General features: G+C 42.7%; 1 protein-coding gene across 1 annotated transcript in view; it reads left to right on the top strand.

The window, feature by feature from the left end:
- Positions 1-18,516, top strand: part of MTM1 (myotubularin 1) — a 74,541-nt gene that overhangs the window by 34,592 nt on the left and 21,433 nt on the right. Inside the window, exons 4-6 of the mRNA XM_018552594.1 lie at positions 3,379-3,473; positions 4,361-4,471; positions 6,323-6,424. Coding sequence (XP_018408096.1) covers positions 3,379-3,473; positions 4,361-4,471; positions 6,323-6,424 — 308 coding nt within the window. The remainder of the gene's footprint in view (positions 1-3,378; positions 3,474-4,360; positions 4,472-6,322; positions 6,425-18,516) is intronic.

Genomic DNA, 18,516 nt, shown 5'->3' with positions numbered 1-18,516 from the left:
TATGGGATGAGATCCTGGAGAATGTTACTCAGGTTTCCCTCTCACCCACCCATAGACTAACGCAACTGTTCATAGTACATAGGACGTACCGTACTCCGGAATTCCTTTTTAGGATAGGCTACCGTGAGGATCCCTTCTGTCCCAAGTGCGGTTTCCATCAGGGGTCCCTGATCCATTTACTATGGCGCTGCCCGAAATTGGTGCGTTACTGGACTCAGGTCGTGCATACGCTTAATTCTGTCTTCAGTGTCCGCCTGACGCCCTCTCCACTTATGTGCCTTTTGGGTGTATTCGATGCAGATTCACAATTTGATCCTCCACTGGTGTTGGCCCTTAGGCGGGCATTGTTTACAGCCACCCGTCTCATTGTCCGTAGGTGGATCTCTCGATCTCCTCCTACGGTTTCCGACTGGCAGGAGGAGCTTGATAGAACTATTGCATTTGAGCGTATTACGTACCAAGAAAGGGGCGTCATTCATAGATTTTACTCAATTTGGTCCGAATGGTTGTCCACCCGCCCTGCTGGGGTGCCCCCTTGACTCTCCCCTTATGACCTATTGGATAGGAACGCAACCCTCTCCTGGGATGACTAAAACACTGGTGACGTGGGAGTGCAACTGGTGTGGAGGGTTTGTTTACAATTACTTTTGATATGTCTTTAAGTATTGACCCGTGCAGAGTGAAATGTGCAGTGCCTTGTGGTAGAGGCTGGTTACTATTCCCCCTTACCTTTTTTTTTTTTGTTTTTTTTTGTTTTGTTTTTGCTTTTCCCTTCCCCCCTTTTTTATATGTGTGTGTTTTTGTTTGACATCCCTGCCTTGGATACTTGCTACTGGATTCTCTGTATATGATTTTGTATTGCCATGATTGAGTACATTTATGCTGGTCATGTACAATTTACTGCAGGTGTCCATGTTTGTTGTTAAAAAATGGAAAAACCAATAAAAACTATCTGATTTAAAAAAAGAAATAGCATAGGGATACATTAGGATGCTTTTGGGTCCGGAAATGGTCTGGTCTGGAGATGATCTGGAGGTGGTCTGAATGGGCCCTAAAGGTATGCTGTTCTTTTTCTTTGAAAGCTTCATTTTTTTTTTTTTGTCTTTAAACATAGAGGTGATATGATGTGTGACTCACCAAACAGCTCTAGTTCTGTCTCATCTGTCCAAAGGATATTCTCTTAGCCCTCGTTCACACCTGAACGTTTTGTAGCGCGTTATACGCTCGACGAACGCTCTACAAAACGCTCAAAAATATCAATCCCATTGTATTCAATGGTCTCGTTCCCACCTTGGCGTATTTCCGCCCGTCCCTAACGCGCTACAAAACGGCCCATGCCTGAAAAGGTACATGTACTACTTTGGGCCGTTTTTTGTTGCGCGTTTCCATTGGGATACAGCCAAGTAGCCTTCAGAAACGCGCGACGGTCGCGCAAATTTTTTACCGCGAATCGCGGTAAAACTCGCGACGGACGCGCATATGCAATACGCCTAGGTGTGAATGAGACCTTAAGTGCTGTGGCTTGTCAATATGCATTTTAGCATATTGTGGTCTGGCTCTATTTTTATCTTATAACAGTGGAGTCCTCCTGAGTCGTCTTCCTTTAAAACCACTGCCACTCAAAAAAACAAAAGCATGTGATCAGACCTTGATAAACCATGTGATCAGACCTTGATAATCCATGTAGATGGAGTTCAGTCTGTATCTTTGGAAGTTGTCCATGGTTCTTTGTCTGCCATTCGCACAATCCTTCTGTTCAATCCAGGTTCCATTTTCCTCTCTCATCCACATCCAGGGAGGTTGGCTACACACCCATAGACCTTAAACTTTTAATGTTTGCAGCTGTTTTCTCCCTGGAACAACATGCTGCTTAGAGATGTTCCTATATGCTTTACCTTTGACATGCTGGTCTATAAGTTTCTTTCTGATGTCCTTAGACAACTTTTTCCTTTGCTCTCTCTGGTCCATGTTCATTGTGGTTCACGCAATGATGCCAAACAGCAGAGTGAATACTTTTCTCCATTTTAGTCGGCTTGTTAGGAAATTGAAGACGTTCGATATGAATTATTGAAAACACTTGGAAATATCACTATGATCCAATGATTTGGAACACTTTCTGCCCTGGCCATTTTAGAATACCTTTGCAGATTAAGCAATTGTTGATCTATTTTTACAGTCTTTGCTTTACTTACCAATGGCATGCAGGTAAACGTGAGGCAATTGCTTTTCATTTCACAACTTTTCAGGAGGAATGACACATTGTTTCAATGAGCTGTATGGGGTACCAACAACTTTGTCTCATTGAACTCAGAACTGCATGTTTTTCCTCATTTATAGAATTAATACTGAGGTCACTGGTTCATCATGACAGCCAATTTGAGTACAAACCTCTACACGTTCTCATTACAGTAGACTAGAATCTTAGAATTGTTTTCAGGTTAGCATTCCTTTGATAAAACCATCTTATACGCTATAGCTCAGTAATACAAAGTACATAATACAAAGACAAAATTGTTTGGGTGTAATGAAAAAAATCAGTTTTCCTTTCACTGTCGCATCCATAACTGTCTCCACTTTAGAGTCTGAATCAGTGCTATGCTGTTCACTTGTGCTGTTACTTGGTTGTGTCTGGAAGTGGGTGCAGTGTCTGTAGACTGTTCCAAAACAAACATTGTCCCAGATTCAATATTACGTTGTTTCCACGAAAATAAGACACTGTCTTATATTTTTTTTTGGCTCAAAAAAACACACACGGTCTTATTTTCGGGGTAGGTCTTTTTTTTTTTATGTAAAACAATCCAAAGTTAGTGCAAATCCAAATTAAATAATCCAAAATGGCAAAGTTAAGAATAGGGTGATCAGGGGTGCTGTAGCTTTCCAAGAGCATTTTGGTAACCAGAATGAGCGAAGCACGCTTTCACTATGGATTCCTCAGAGGCGGAGTGCATTTGGTATCACTCCTCCTGCGAGCCGGCGCTATAGAGGAAACATTGGCTTATGTGGCTCTGCTCCCTCCGCTGCCGCCTCGCTTCTTCTAGCGCTGGCTTCGTTGGCACCGCTGATTCTCTCCCGCGGCGCTTCAAGTTCCCCCTTATGCCCCCACCGGCCCTGGGAAAGGTCGCAATTAGGTCTTATTTTCGGGGTAGGTCTTATATTTTAGCAATTCCCAAAAATGGTACTAGGTCTTAATTTCGGGGTAGGTCTTATTTTCAGGGAAACAGGGTAGGTCCCTCCTAGTCTAGCCAGGAGAAGGTCATAAAATAAGCTATGCCAGTTGTGTATCATCTGAAGAATTGATTTAAACCAAACCCATCTACTATAATGACTGCTGACATATTTGCTGCTGCAGGTTACATGTACTTTTTTTATGATTAACAGATAAAGATGTCATCTACATGTGCCCATTCAATGGTCCAGTAAAAGGGAGGTTATTTGTCACGAACTATAAATTGTTCTTCAAAGGTGAGGAGCCGGTAAGTTAAGCCCACCATTTTACCCATACAACCATGCTGCAACATAGTGTATGTGTGTTGTTGTTGTTTTTTTAATGTTGATCTGGCAGGCAACCATTTAATTCAAAGCCATGATACAAGAGTTGCACTATTTTTCAGTTGGGCCATACATGCAATCAATTTCTGGGTTTGTAGGAGCATCAGAATATTTATATGGAAGGTTTGAAAAACGTTATTTCCTTTTGAGTGGTTGGATTTGTCTATATTTGCTGTGTATAGCTTGAGGAAATGTGGAGGGGAACTTTTATAAGCAGCTTACATAGTGCTCTACAAAGGAAGCTAGTATACATTGATAAACCTTTGGAATTCTTTAGAGATATACATTTGTGCCATTTAATTTAGTGGTGAGACAGTTTGCCATACCTTCAGGAATGTGAATTTCTTCATGCTTGGCTTCTAAGCCCTCATTCACACTAGAAATGGCCGGCATGTACAGCTCTGTGCTGCGTGCACGGCCGTATCGGGCAGCTCCCAGGAAGGACAGGTGCTGCGTGTTTCCTGGCTCGGACGCAGACGGGATCCATCCTGTCGGCGTCCGAGTACGCTCACCTGCACAGACGTGCAGGGTGAGTGAGTGTAGAGTGACGTACGGCCCTGTAGTCCCATAGAGAAGGACAGGGTCGGCGTACTAATCACACGCAACAACTGTCCTTCCCGGGAGCTGCCCGATACGGCCAAGCATGGAGCTGTACGTGCCGGCCGTTTCTAGTGTGAATGAGGGCTGAAAGGTCTCTGACATTCATTTAGTCCTAATTATGAGTGGGCTGATGCTTTATGGATCATTGAGAATAAGAAAGGTGAAATGGGGATCATAGGTTTTTATTTCATGGTTTGTTTTTTCCCTGCAGGAGTCATTAATAGTATTTGAAGTACCGCTTGGTGTCATAGCAAGGATTGAGAAGATGGGCGGTGCCACAAGCAGAGGAGAAAATTCTTATGGTCTGGATATAACCTGCAAAGTAAGCACAGCATGCTTTAACGCAAATTCTTCTTTTTTAAAGTATAACTCCAGGAAGATCAAAAAGTAACCCTAGCAGTGGGTCTACCCGTGCACTGCAAGAGTTAAGTGCTCCTTTTGTCTAGGGGCCTCAAATCAAACAGATTCATCCAGGATGCAGCCTCTTCTCCCCTGTTCTCCGGTCGTCTGAGGACCACTGACTTCACATCTGTTGTAGGTCCACTGACCTGCATTAGATGTGAGGACGCCGAGGGGCATTCCATAGCTAGAGCAGAGTGGGGGAGAGAGGGGAATGCCGATTGCTGCAGAACTGAGGATCAGGTGAACACCCTAGACCAGGGGTAGGCAACCTTGGCTCTCCAGCTGTGCGGAAACTACAAATCCTATAAGGCGTTGCAAGATACAGGCATGACTCCCAGAGGCAGGAGCATGATGGGATTTGTAGTTTCAGCACAGCTGGAGAGATAAGGTTGCCTACCCCTGCCTAGACAAAATAAGCAAGTTTTTGATTTTTCACAGTTATTTCTTGAATGCTTCCTGCACTTTATATTGACCTTGTTTTGTACCAGTGCTTTTGTGGGAGATGGGCATTTTCTTGGCTTCAAGTAATAGCTACATGTTAAGCTAAATACAGATAGACAACACCTTTTGTCATCCATATTGAAATGTTAAAGGAGAACTATGAGGTGAGTGCTTTTCACTTATCCTCATAGTTCTAGCCGACCTGTGACAATGAAACTGTCGCAGGTCGGCTCGCTAGATCGGGAAGTGAGCGAACACATACCGGGGACTGACTGACGGGGGAGGGACTGGATTCCCCCGCGGGGGCGGGTACAGCTGGCTCTGCCTCTAGATAGGCAGAGCCAGCTGTCACTCACGCAGCTGGGCGGATCCAGACATGATTGTCGGGATCCGTTTCAGCTGCAGCGTCTCGGTAAACCGCGAGCTGTAGCTCGCGGTACAATGACCTTTGGGTGACGGGAGGGCGCTAGTTTGTGTCCTCCCGTTACCCTAATGAGAACTAGGGGGAAAAGCCTTAACCCCTAAGGTTAACCCCTATTTTTACCTAAAGCAGTAATGTGAGGGAATCTAAAGCAGCAAACTATTAAAGCAGGCGTGTTTTATATTTCTATATGTTGTGTCACTGGCATGATGACCTCAATTCAGATAGTAGTAGGTATACAACGTTTACAAATGCTCATAGTACACGGGGCTCTTCTTTGGCCTTAGTTGATTCGGCTAGCCATTATAATACATTTTGGGCTCTCTCTGGGTCTTTTTGTTTTTTTCTCAGCTGTTTTTTAGTTTAACTAAAAATATTTTGTTTTAAAGTTGAGGTAAAATGGTCATGAAAGATATGAATTCTACTGATTTCCAGTTGAAAATGTATGGCCATTATTTTACCACATAATGCATAGAACAGTGATGCCAAAACTAGATGTGTGGTTAGGCAAGAAAAAAATGTGTTTGCTATGGCTGACTGCCTCTTACTTTTTAAGCCCAAACTGCTTCTTGAATCATCTGAAGCCAAACTCTGAAGATGCTTACATAATCTGAATTCAGCTGTCTGTAAAGTGGATCCTCTCTTGATTATTGGATATGTTCCAGCAGTTAATTAACTGTGCTGTTTCTAAAAAAAATAAAATAAAATATTTTAAAAAATAGATTTGTTCAGTGTAATCATTGTTAGTTCATGCTAATAAACATGCCGGAGCAACTACAAAGGGTGTTCTAGTTTGCATACTTGGCTTTCACTGGATTTGTATGAAAATGCCTGGGTATTTCCATGTGTCTTGTATCTGTCTTGTTTTGAAAAGTTTTTTGCATCTTTTTTTCCCCCCCCCCAACCTAGGACATGAGGAACCTGCGTTTTGCACTGAAACAGGAAACGCATAGCAGAAAACAGATATTTGAGGATCTAACGAGACACGCCTTTCCCACATCACATGGCATGGTATGTATTCTCTTTGCTAAGAAACCACAATTTGGTTTCTGATAGTTTCGCTTTCTGACATTGTCTATGAATGCCACTTTAGTTACTTTGAACATGCAATATATGGGTTTTTCAGCAAGAATTTATACAATTGTATTTTCGTTAAAAAAAAAAAAAGGTAATTCTACTGTTCTGGCAAAAAGTGTACCCCTAAAAAAACAAACTGAACCATATTGTATGAATTCTAAAAATTTCTATATAAATGTCTCACTCACTGCATGCCTACAAATGTATTGCTCTCTGCCGTGACAGGGGAGGGGCTGGATTCCCCCCCGCTCCGATCCGCCAGCGCTGACTGGCGGAATGGACGGGGGAGGGGGCGGGTACAGCTGGCTCTGCCTTTAGATAGGCAGAGCCAGCTGTCAGTCACGCAGCTGGGCGGATCCCGGCACAATTGTCGGGATCCGCTTCAGCTGCGGCGTCTCAGTATACCGCGAGCAGCTGCTTGCGGTATACTGCGGCGTCTCCGTATACCGCGAGCTACAGCTCGTGGTATACTTAGCCTAGGGTGACGGGAGGACGCTAGTTTGTGTCCTCCCGTTACCCTAAGGAGAACTATGGGGAAAAGCCTTAACCCCATAGTTCTCCTTTTAAAGGAAAACTATGAGGTGAGTGATTTACACTCACCTTCATAGTTAGAGCCGACGTGTGGCAATGAAACTGTCACACATCGACTCTATGGCCGGGAAGTGAGCGAACACATACCGTCTCTGGATCACTTCCTGATCATCTCCTTGCAGAGAGCCGTGACTGTTAGTCACCGCTCCCTGCAGGGATTCCCCCTCTCCCACGATATACTGCGCTTTGGATCACGGGAGAAAGTTAGTATATGTCCTTATGTGACCCTAAAGAGAACTATGCGACGAAAAGGTTACCCCATAGTTCAGTTATCATTTTTCAAAACACGTAATCTCCTTTAATACATTTGTGGACAGCATGCACATTTGGAAACATAATTATTCATATTACCTAAACCCGTTGTTTTTTTTATTTGTCCCCCTGTGCCCGGAGAGCTGTTATTACGGACCAGGCCCATGTATACATTGCAGGTTGCTACCAACGCTGCATTGTATTAAATTAAAAACAAATTTCAAATGCACAGACCTCTGATGTTCTTGTTGTCAGTCAATCCTGATCTGCAGACAAGTTGCTCTGTAGACATCTGAAGGTAAACAAAAGAGTTCATGTGTTTTTAAAAGTACAGTTATTATTTGAGCTTCCTGATTCGTGGACTCTCGTCTCTTTAAAGCAGAAACTTGGCATTCTCTTGACTTTTGAAATCGGAATTTATGAAACTCTTGGGTATATGCAAGCAGTTATTGGGTGAATTTCCAGAGTGCACAGATAATCTTTTTTTCCTTTGGTAAAATGGCTAGATGGCCTTTGGAATTTGGCCCCAATAATGTAGATTTGCATAAGTTTATTTAGAACTGTAAAGCTGTTGTACATTTATAGCGGACTTTTGTCCCATTTCTCTAAAAATCACCTCCGCATGCAGATCTGTATGCTGATATAAAATCATCTTGCAGTAATTTAAACAATCATTTGTCTTTTACTTACAATCATTGTTTTTCCACTTCCTGGTCCTCGTGGGTATTAGTGATGCAATGTGTCCAGGCGTTGCATCCTGGGAAGATTACAGCAGCAGAGCATTGCTGGGAAATCTCATCTGTAATCTCATGTGATCTCAGGTAAAGTAATTTTCCTCCTTCGAGATGATGTGCATGGTCACATGTCTTAGTAACATGTGCCAGAGTTCCGGGACTTAAAGGGAGATGGATTCATCTGCCCTTATTAAAAATGGCCACTGTGAGAAGAATAGAGAAGAAAAAAAATAAGGTATGCAAAGAATGGGGAGGAAAAAAACAAAGGTAAACAGGCAATTCTCTATATCTGTTTGTAGATTGTCATTACTAAACACTTCTAAATGTTTATTTGTGGTCATTACAAAGATATGGGTAAAGTTCCTCTTTAAAAGTAGTGCCACCTCTTATTTAATAGTCTCCAGTCAAACAAGCACACTGTCTCCTCCGAAATGAAGCAAAGAGTTGGGTGCGGGGTGACAAGGTAACATATCGTGATATAACCAGAACACCACACTGGAACTGAAAACAGGAGCACGTGTATGCTGTGACTGTGTTCCCTCTTTTGCCCTCCTGCACTCTTCTGCCCACCCCATCCACACCCTTCTGTGCTTTGTCTGGTTAACATGAGCACCACTTTGACAACTTGTACCCCTGCCTGTTGCAGGTGTCAGAGCTGGCTCAGGGGGCACCACACTAGTGGCAGAATCGGTTAACAATATGACAGCCTTGTCCTGATCTGTAGAAGAGGAGCCACTGTCTACACCTGATGCTCTGAGCGAACCAGCTGTCACCAGTGGAGCCCTGCACACCACAGCGACAAAGCAACTCTCCCACTATAATGTACGGAGCAAAGTTGTCACTTTGACAGCTGCTCCCCTTTGGGCATCATCAGCTCTAATGGCAGCTTCCCATACACGAGTACGACAAGACTGTGACATTCCTGGCTCAAGTACACCTAAATGTGCATGGCTGCACTGCAAATCTATGTCTGTATATTTAATGTCTCATGCAACTGTGACCCAATTTTGAAACTTTCCAGGATGCTATTGTGCTTCCAGTCTGTGATATGAGAACAGTTCAGGTTTAGAGTACCTTTTGTTTGACCTGCGATGCTATTAATAGTTCAACAATAAAGGCACATCCATCTAATACATACCACTGTCTCCAATATCACAATTCATTATTTAGAAGCAGTATATATCAACAAAACATGTTGAAAATGGGATATAAGGATATTGAATTTCCTGGTCTTCTACCACAGGTTACAATTTTATTTTTTTCCTTTGCTAGTCTTCAAACACACAGACATATCTGGAGGTCATTGACATTATGGCTTTTATTTATGAAACTTGTAAAAACCAGTTATGTGCAGTTAAGTGCAGCAACACCTCACCAGTCAGCTCTCAGCAGTGTAGTACTGTCAGGCTTTTTTTGTCTTTTTATTAAGACTATTATGGTTTTGTCTTTCTTTTTTTTTTTTTATGTATTTTTTTTTAATTGATGCGTTTGATCTTTGTGGCATTTATGTAAAATCTTTTTTTCTACAAATAAACATTTAATAAATGGCACACGCCCATGGCACATGATTCAGAGCACATTTTTACCAAAGAGCCCAGTAGAAGCTGTTTTGTCCCAAGACTTCCTCTCTCTGATTTTAAACTTCCGTTGAAACCTGTTCTTTTCCTGGGTGGTTTAGCCGATATACGGCTGAAATCAGCCGTACCAGCCTGAAGTGAATAGCCGAACGGTGTTCGGCTCACTTCACTTCTGATCGGTCATTCACTCGGCTGCCCTCGGCAGCTTTGTGAATAGACCCCAAAGTCTGTAATGCACACAGGGCTGAGGTCGACACGCATGAAACCCCATTTGTCTGTAGCAGAGGCACCAGGCAGAAATATGTGCTTTTAAAGGAACATCTTACAGCTTTTTACAAGGCATTTTCAGTACCTTTGCACAACAACGTAAAATAATTGCAAGCTTTAGTGCCAACAAAAATTCTGTGTGCTTTATTTGCATACAAATAGGTTTATGACATATTCAGCATTTTCAAAATATGAATACTTTTACAAGTTTGTGTTTAACAGCACTTCTGTTTTTAATAGGATTTATTTCACCACAGAACCACTCAGTGGCATGAGAAAAATGTTTGCTTTGATTTTAATGGCGTAGTAAAAGGTTTCTGTCCTAGTCCTGTTAGTGGTCCCTTGCCTCTAGAATAGCAAATCTCTGCACCACGGACAGGTTCTAGCCCATCCCCACTTAAAAACAAACAAAAAATAGCTTTCTTAATTGTACATGACAGGACACAGAATGGTATTCTTAACCTCCCTGGCGGTATTCCCAAGTGTAGCTCGGGGTTACTTTTCCATACCATAAGCGGTAACCCCGAGCTACACTCGGGAAAGCTGCATAGCATTTACTTACCTTGTCCCTCGAGCCGCAATGTGTTCTGCGGCCGATGCCGGGTTCCGCCGCTTGCGAGCGTACGCGTCGCAAGGGGGCGTAACCGGCGGGATATTTAAAAAAAATAAATAAAAAAAAACGACAGACGAAAAACATTCGAAAAAAATAGACCGAAAAATGACATGAAAAAAATTAAAAATCATACCGCCAGGGAGGTTAAGCATAGGTTATGCCGCCACGTTCAGGAGATTGGGCACTAGTACAACAAACCCCGATGGACAGCCCAGTATAACCCCTCCCACTCCCAGGATGCCTGCCTTTTTGCTAGTGTCCTTAGGAGAACAGATGCCTTTTCTCAGTTTCAAGAGAAGCAAACCATTTTCTTTTTGTTCATTTTTCTTTAATCAACATTCCTATCTGGTACATAGCCACTGCAGCACCCCGCTTTGCAGCTTTTTGGATTAGTTATTTCTTCAGCTGAGCCTTGGGATGGGGAAGGGGGGGAGAGGGACCGTACCTGGACCCCACCAGACAGAATGAGTGGAGCCAATTTGTAATGTTGGTTTGAACACTGATTCCTGCATGGGGCGGTTAATTAAAGGAGCCATGGCACTTTAAAATATGTTGCAGCAGTGTAAACCCGTTGCAACCCGCCATTCTGGCAGAGTAGGACAAGAAGGTAGTGTCTGGATCATCCTGTTCACCTGTCCAGCAGGATCATGCTTGCCCTGACAGTAGTTTGGTGGGTGCTCAGAAGGAACAACAGTGGGAGAGGAGTCATAGGTAGCCTGTCTGTACAAAGGACTTGGCCGTCAGAGGAAATTTCTCCATCCTGATCAACGTTGTGGAACTCGGGATGATTTGGTTATTGCTTCAATGCTACTGATCCCACCAGGGAGCAGTTGGGCCACACCAAGGAGGTGGCTTACAGTGACCATCAGGGAATAGTCAGATATTTCACCAATTACAGGGAAGCAGATCTGCTTCCAGTCTGAGCATAAATTCTTGTCCAGTCCTAACCGCCTTGCACATTCTAGGCATGGAAAACTTGTCAGGCAGACTTCCTAAGTCGTCAATGTTTGGACTCCTTAGTATTGTTTCACTCTGAGGGGTTAATCCAGTATAGCACATGTATGACCGTACAAAAATGTAATAGATATGCCACAGGTTAAAAACTGTAAAATTACATATAATTTGGAAATTACAAAAATGACTCCATCGATTTAGAAGTTATGCCTTTATAGATATAGATATCTATATATAGATATCTATATATCATACATACATATTCCAGGTTAAGTCCCATAGATTAATTACAGTAGGAAATAAAGAAGGTGTTATCTCAACCCGTTTCACAGATATATGTTCCGCTTCCACAGGAGTTAAGATATTCTCCATACCAGGGTATGGAGGGTATGTTAACTCCTATACAAAGTCAGTCATCATTTCCTCCCATCCGGGCGACCTTTTAGGCTTAGTGGACATCAAGGACATCTGGGCTTAATGGCAACCTCTTTTTAAGATTGTTCCATATGCCAACTCCTGACAAAACATTCAGGCAGCATGGGACAAGAAGGCAATCTCTGTACAATCACATTTGCCTGAATCCCAAAACCCAGGCTAGCCGTGGCTTTGTGGCTCAAGAGTCTAGCTGTGGAGACAGGGAAATCCTTCCTCCCACTGGTCTGAAAGGTTCTCATGCAGGATTTCAGCTTGATGGGCCAGGGTGTAGTCTTGAAGACTCTAGGTACTGGGACTTGGTCGCTGGAGAAAGCTCACCTCCTGATCAACATTCTTCATACATTTGGCTATTAAACGCTGGCCCTCTTGACTATAAGGTCACGCAGCCAGGGTTCAGCCGGACAATGCCACAGCAGTGGCTTATGTCAACTAATGTGGATCTCCTGGTTTCTAGGTTCAACAACATACTGCGCAAGCATATTTCCAGGTCCAGGGTCCCATCTGTTAACCTGTTACTTGTCAGCCTGTTAAGTTTACTGTGCTGCCCAACCCTCAGACTGCTTTGGGCATCCCAGTGTCTCAGAATGCTTCATCATGTGTTCCTTTAAAGCCCATTACCACCTTTGCTGAGGTATTTATAAACAAAAACAAATGCTGGCTAGCAATTTACACAGTGTACATGAAGCAGGCATATCCAGTTGCTGTATATGAACACACAAACGTAAATTTTTTGTTAGCTTTCCTCTTCATATCCTCATGGAAATGGCCGCCTCTGTGGTTTGCAAGCAATGTCTGTATTTTACAAGTTCCCCACCCTCCCTACCCCCTATTCATTAGTATTCATAATGCCCCTCGCTAGACAGTGTACTGTGTGTAAAGGCAGAGTTGGTGTTTATTGAGTTTGTGTTGCAATGAATAACGGAGGGGGAGTTTTTTTTTAGTTTTTTTTTTTTACGGCCTGCTTTACAATCCAACCCTAGTGTCAGACTTAATTTGTAGGATAAAAAAAAAAAAAAATATGAAGAAAGCCTGCAATGTGAGCCATGAAAATGTGCACATACATCATCACTGTACCTCTACATTACCACAATACATGTTAATCACTTACCAAGGTGGAAATGGACTTTAATAAACTATTACGTAAACAGAATTTTTGAGTTGCCATAAAATCCGTTTCTTGGAGTTCATTAAGGGGCACAGGTTATATTGGTCTGTCTTCCAGATTATTTAGTCGCATGCTCCTGAAGGCTGCAGCATAACTCCGTGCCTGGTAAGCCAAAAACTGTTTTCCATTGGCATTCTGCTTGGGGAAAAAAAATGGCTTCAGTCAAAAAAAAAAAGCATTCAAAAGAAGTAACAAAAATATATTCTATCCTGTAGAAAAAAGCTTTGGTCTGCATTTGTATTTTGTTTTCTATTTGAATACTCAGGTGGTGATTTGTAAACTGTAAGTTCTCCTCTTCCATTAAGTCCGTATACGTTACTAATGATCCTGTAGTTAACTCCGCTATATGGTTGTGATGTCCCCGAAGATGCACCTAATTTTGATTGACAGCATTTTAGTGACTTGTACAACTGAGCTGAGTTTTAACAAGATCCTCTGTGCATACATTATTTGCTAGGGGATGTTTTGTTCTGAAGAGAACAATTCATTTCCTTCCCTTATGCTAACCTTGCATTTTAAAGATTCATCAGTTAATCTGGGTTGATTTGCATATAAGAGAACACATTAATTCTTTCACCAATTCGTTTTTTCTTTTCCTTTTTTTTTTCTTCTTTTTGAACGCCACCTTTCGGTTGAATATAAGGACATTTCGATACGCTGTTATGTTTTTTGTTGTGTAACTTTATGCTTTTGCTGCTACCTAACCTAAATGCAGTCCCTTTTCTATTGAAAACCTTGTTAAGGTGTTTGGGCAGAGCTCTGTATGGTTTAGAATGCACAATTTTGTGTGCATGTGTTTTACATATCTTTTGCAGAAAGAAGTAATTTTTTCTGTGAGTGACTATGGATGTTGGAGGAGGACAGGTTGAGCCGGTGTCTTCTCTATAGTGCCGCTGTGAAAGAGCAGTGGTACTGGGTTATGGAAGTCAATAAAAATTAATGTTCACTGTACAAATCTTGTAAAATAGTATATATTGAACCCCCTGGTGCCTGTGCACACACGTCTCATGCACATCAGGACCGCCTAAAATAGAACTATGGTCAAAAAATGATGTATGTGATGTCTGTGAGTAGTAATCAAGCCCCCCCGTAACATTGTTTTGCCCAGTAATTCCCACAGTAGATCCATTGATTTTAACCTTCCTTCAGCCGGGTCACAACATTGTTTTGTTCTGCAGTAAAAGCCAATGTCACCCTGTGGATATGTAGTCTTGGGGCCCATTTATACTGTTGTGTTATCAACGTACCTGCGCTGAAGTGCCATTTATTCATATATTCTGAACAGCACCCCCAATGTTGTAGCGCATCACCATGCAGTAACACACTACTGTGCATTGTGGTGCAATCCAGTTTTACCTACAGTGCTGTACAAAATGAAGTAGGGTTGCAACTAATAATTATTTTCATAATCGATTACTTGTCTGATTTTATTTTTTTGGTTAATCTGATTTAAAAAAAAATGAAATAACATCCTTAATTTAAAATAAAATACACAGTGTTACAAACATAAAGTTTACTTCAGAATAAAACTGCGTGCACCATGTTTTGTAATCGCCACCACACGAACGCACGGCATTGCGGTACTGTGCGTTTCAATCAGGGCGATCGTGCTGTGGGAGGGAGGCGCGTTTGGGCTGCCACTGAAATAAATAGCGTCCTCCCGTCACCCTAAGCTCAGTGTACCGCGAGCTACAGCTCAGTATTTGGCTGAGTACTCGTACTCGCCCAAATGTTCCAATGCCAAGCCCAATACTTCTGGTATCAGGAAGCCGGGCAGCACGTCATTACACGCTGCCCAGCTTCCTGATTGGCCGGGAAGCCGGCTCCATGCTGCCTTGTCACTTGTGATGAGGCAGCATGGAGATGGCTTCCCGGCCAATCGGGAAGCCAGGTGGCGGGTAATGACTCGCTGCCCGACTTCCGGATACGGGAAGTATCGGGCTAGGCACCGGAGCAGGTGGCGTACCATTGCACGGCGCACAGCTTCCTGATTGGCTAGAAAGCCGGCTCCATGCTTTCTCGTCACCTAGTGATGAGAAGCATGGGGACAGCTTCCCTGCTAACCGGAAAGCCAGGTGGCGAGTCATTACACGCCGCCTGACTTCCTTAATGGGACTTCCGGTATCTGCATTCGGTATCAGCGAATACTGGGAAAATATCGGTACTCGATACTGAAAAAACTATATCGGTGCACCCTACTTTGTATATCAGAGTATGTTTGCTCCAGGGGTGCCCGTAAAAGTTAATTAAAACACATAAAAGATACATGCAATGGTTTTTGGAATAGTAAGAGTTACACATGTTTCTAAATTGTGCAAATGTGATTAGAATTATAAACTATATGAATGGGTTGCCTTTTTTTTGGTCAGTCCTAGTAAGCATTTTCAACGTATTTTATTGGCTGGTTTTCATCAGACAGCAAACGGCCCCTTTCCCACCCTCACTGTTTTACCTACTCTGTTTGTCTCTTGATGCTGTTTTACATGCCAGCCAGTATTGCTTTCTCTGCTTTTTCTCTTGCACTCTGAATATTTTTTTTTTGTCCCAGTTGTGCTGTGAACTGATATAAAAATCAAGTTGCATAACAACATTCCAGTAGACTATTTATAACATCAGTGTCTTGACTGCCTTGTGCCAAGAATCCGCAGTCACTATACATCAGTTATGTGTCCAGCTAAATAAACATTTTCTTCCTCTTCCAGCAGGTTTGCTCTGATGAACTGTGCTGCATTTTGATGCGTATAACCTTGTCCTGCATCTTCTCAGTTGACCAAGACAAATGGCTTTTCTGTTTCAGTTCAGCCTGCTATTCCATTATATCCTGACTGCTGTTTTCACAGTTCACTTTCTGGAAATGTTCTTGCGTGTAGTTCTAAAGTAAGATTGCAAGCAAGTCATCTGGGCTGATCTGTAGTGGCTCTGTCCTTGGTAGCTAACAGATTGTCAGAACCTATACAATGTTTGTACTTTTAAATTGCTTATGAATGTTTGTTTTCTAAGAGGTTTAAGATATGCTGCTTCAAATCCTAGCTGTGAGGCTAAATTACCATAATAAAATGTCACTCTTCAGCCAATAATTGGCACTCGCCTCAATCTATCAGACTCGGCAGTTGTTGTCATAGGAGCTAGTGTAATGCAACTAACCAAAGCTGTGTTTATCATTGATATGACACCAATGTGTTCCACAATGCTACACAATGAAAGGACATTATGGGGTTATAACAATAATATTATACCTCAGATGCATTAAAATAGAAATGAAAACCCCTAACAGAACTTTAGTTTAAAGATTGTAATGAGGTCTTGACAACACACAAAAGCCAGGTTGCCAGTGTGCTGCTAAGCATTGATGTGCAGTGTATATAATTGCTAATGTAATAATATTTAAAGTGACTATTCCATTTCAATCTGCAGTTGTCTTCCTTTTACCATGTCAGCAGTACTCAGATTGTAGACACATTTTCTCAGAAACCTGATCCATTTACTCCCATAACTGGTTCACTGATTTTCCCAGAAGTCTACATTGAGCCGAAGGTCAATTTTATAGGACTCCTCGGCAATGTTTTTGTGTTTTACCCTCCACGATATTACTCTGCAAAGGTCTGCGGGGGGAAGAGGGGGTTGTGGCTTCTTATTTACAGAATTAGTGTACTTATCTTCTATGGGGCTCTGCTGGGCAGGTGCAGCCAGCAGAGAGAGAGAGAGAGAGGACTTTAGCATGGGATGTAAACAAACACAAGAGGCCCCTGATACTGGATTTTGATAATTATGCATCTGCATAGGGTGGGATCTGTTGGGTCAGGAGAGGGGACAAAAAGAATAAGTGCACTTATTCTTTAAATACAAATAATTTTGAATTATAATAAACTCCAGTGCTTCCACATGACTATCACACCAAAAAACAACAACTTGCAGGTATAAAATGCAGGGGTTTGGAGGTGCCACAGCATGCCTGGAACAGCTTACATTGTCTCCCAATTCACATGAATTGTGGGCCCTTTTAATAATGCAAAGCTCTTTCACTTCCTTGTAGTGTTTAAAGCTTTCTTGCCTCCTCGCACACATTCTAAGGCCCCAGTCACACTGAGCGGAAAATCGCGCATTTTTGCTGCGCGATATCGCGAGAAGTCGCCGTCCAATGATTTTCAATCGAGCTGTCTTAATGTACAGCTCCATGTCGGCCGGCATGGTCGCCTCTGTAGGACCCTTTTTCCCGCGGAAAGTCGCGCAAATTTCCTTTTTTTTTATAATGCTGCACGACGGTGAGGGTCAAGTGGACGTCGCCCGAACCGTTGCGCGGAAATCCGCTCGAGGTAAGTGTCGCTTATTGTGAATGGGGGCCTAAGTGGACGTTGAGGCAGCCCATCACAGTGACAGGTAAATAGATTGTAATTGCAGGCGGGGGGGGGGGGGGGGGGAAGAGCACTATCCAAACATGCCAGAGTGTTGCCCTTTCGAAATGGCCCAGAATCCAGGCACAGAGGTGGAAATTAGTTATATGCATTCAGGTAGTCCCCGACATCACTCTGCTTTTAGGAAATCTTTAGGAGATGGCACAATAACATTTTAATCTGTGTGACCAGTTTTTAAGAGCATGGTATTTCCCATCATGGCAATGCAATCTGTCACTGTTGTCTTTCAGTTCTGATAGAAACTGTTGGTGGTATGTTGCATTGCTAGATTTGGTTATTTCCCTTCATCATGCAGACGTTGTTGTTTTGTTTTTTTAAATTGTCTGCAAATTGTCATTTTGTGTGACGGGGTGACAATGCATTAGCACAGTTGGGAGATGGGGACAGCCGTTGTCAACCAATAACAGGAAGAGCTTGAACAAGGACTTTTGTGGCAGGATTGTCAAGTATAAATGAAAACTGCAGTTATAAAAAGAAAAATACTTCAAAATTACAGTAATTTTAGCCTTTTTTAAAAATGTTAATAATTGAGCTTAAAAGAGACATATAGCCAAACCTTTTTTGGCTTTAGTTCTCTTTTGGGCCACAGGAGTACATTTTACTAATGTACTCCTGTGACCCAAACTCGGCATAAAGCGGACTACTGCCTATATTTGTGACAGTGCAGAGCCACGCTACAGCCAAGAAAGATCCTGACAATATTGTTGGGATCCACCCCGCTGCCTGATTGACAGCTGGCTCTGCCTTTCTAGAGCCAGAGCCAGCTGGGGCCACCCCTTCCCCTGTCTGTCCCTCCAATGAGCACTAGAGGAAGAGAGATAAGGGAGGGGGGATTCTTGCGGGGAGTGGTGACTGACAATGACCTCTCTCTGCAAGGAGAAGCCGTGAGCTTGGGTAATCAGCGGTTTGTGATTGCTCAGTTCTCGAGCTAAAGAGCCGGCATGTGGCAGCTGCAGTGTCACACACAGCCTAAATCTATTGGGATGAGTGTATTTTACTTTCCCAGTAGTTCTCCTTTAAATTAAA

Source organism: Nanorana parkeri, unplaced genomic scaffold (genome assembly GCF_000935625.1).
Source record: "Nanorana parkeri isolate BGI_ZX_2015 unplaced genomic scaffold, ASM93562v1 scaffold93, whole genome shotgun sequence".
NCBI lineage: Eukaryota > Metazoa > Chordata > Amphibia > Anura > Dicroglossidae > Nanorana > Nanorana parkeri.
Note: the sequence above shows the minus strand (reverse complement) of the source record. Positions and strands in the feature narration are given on the sequence as shown.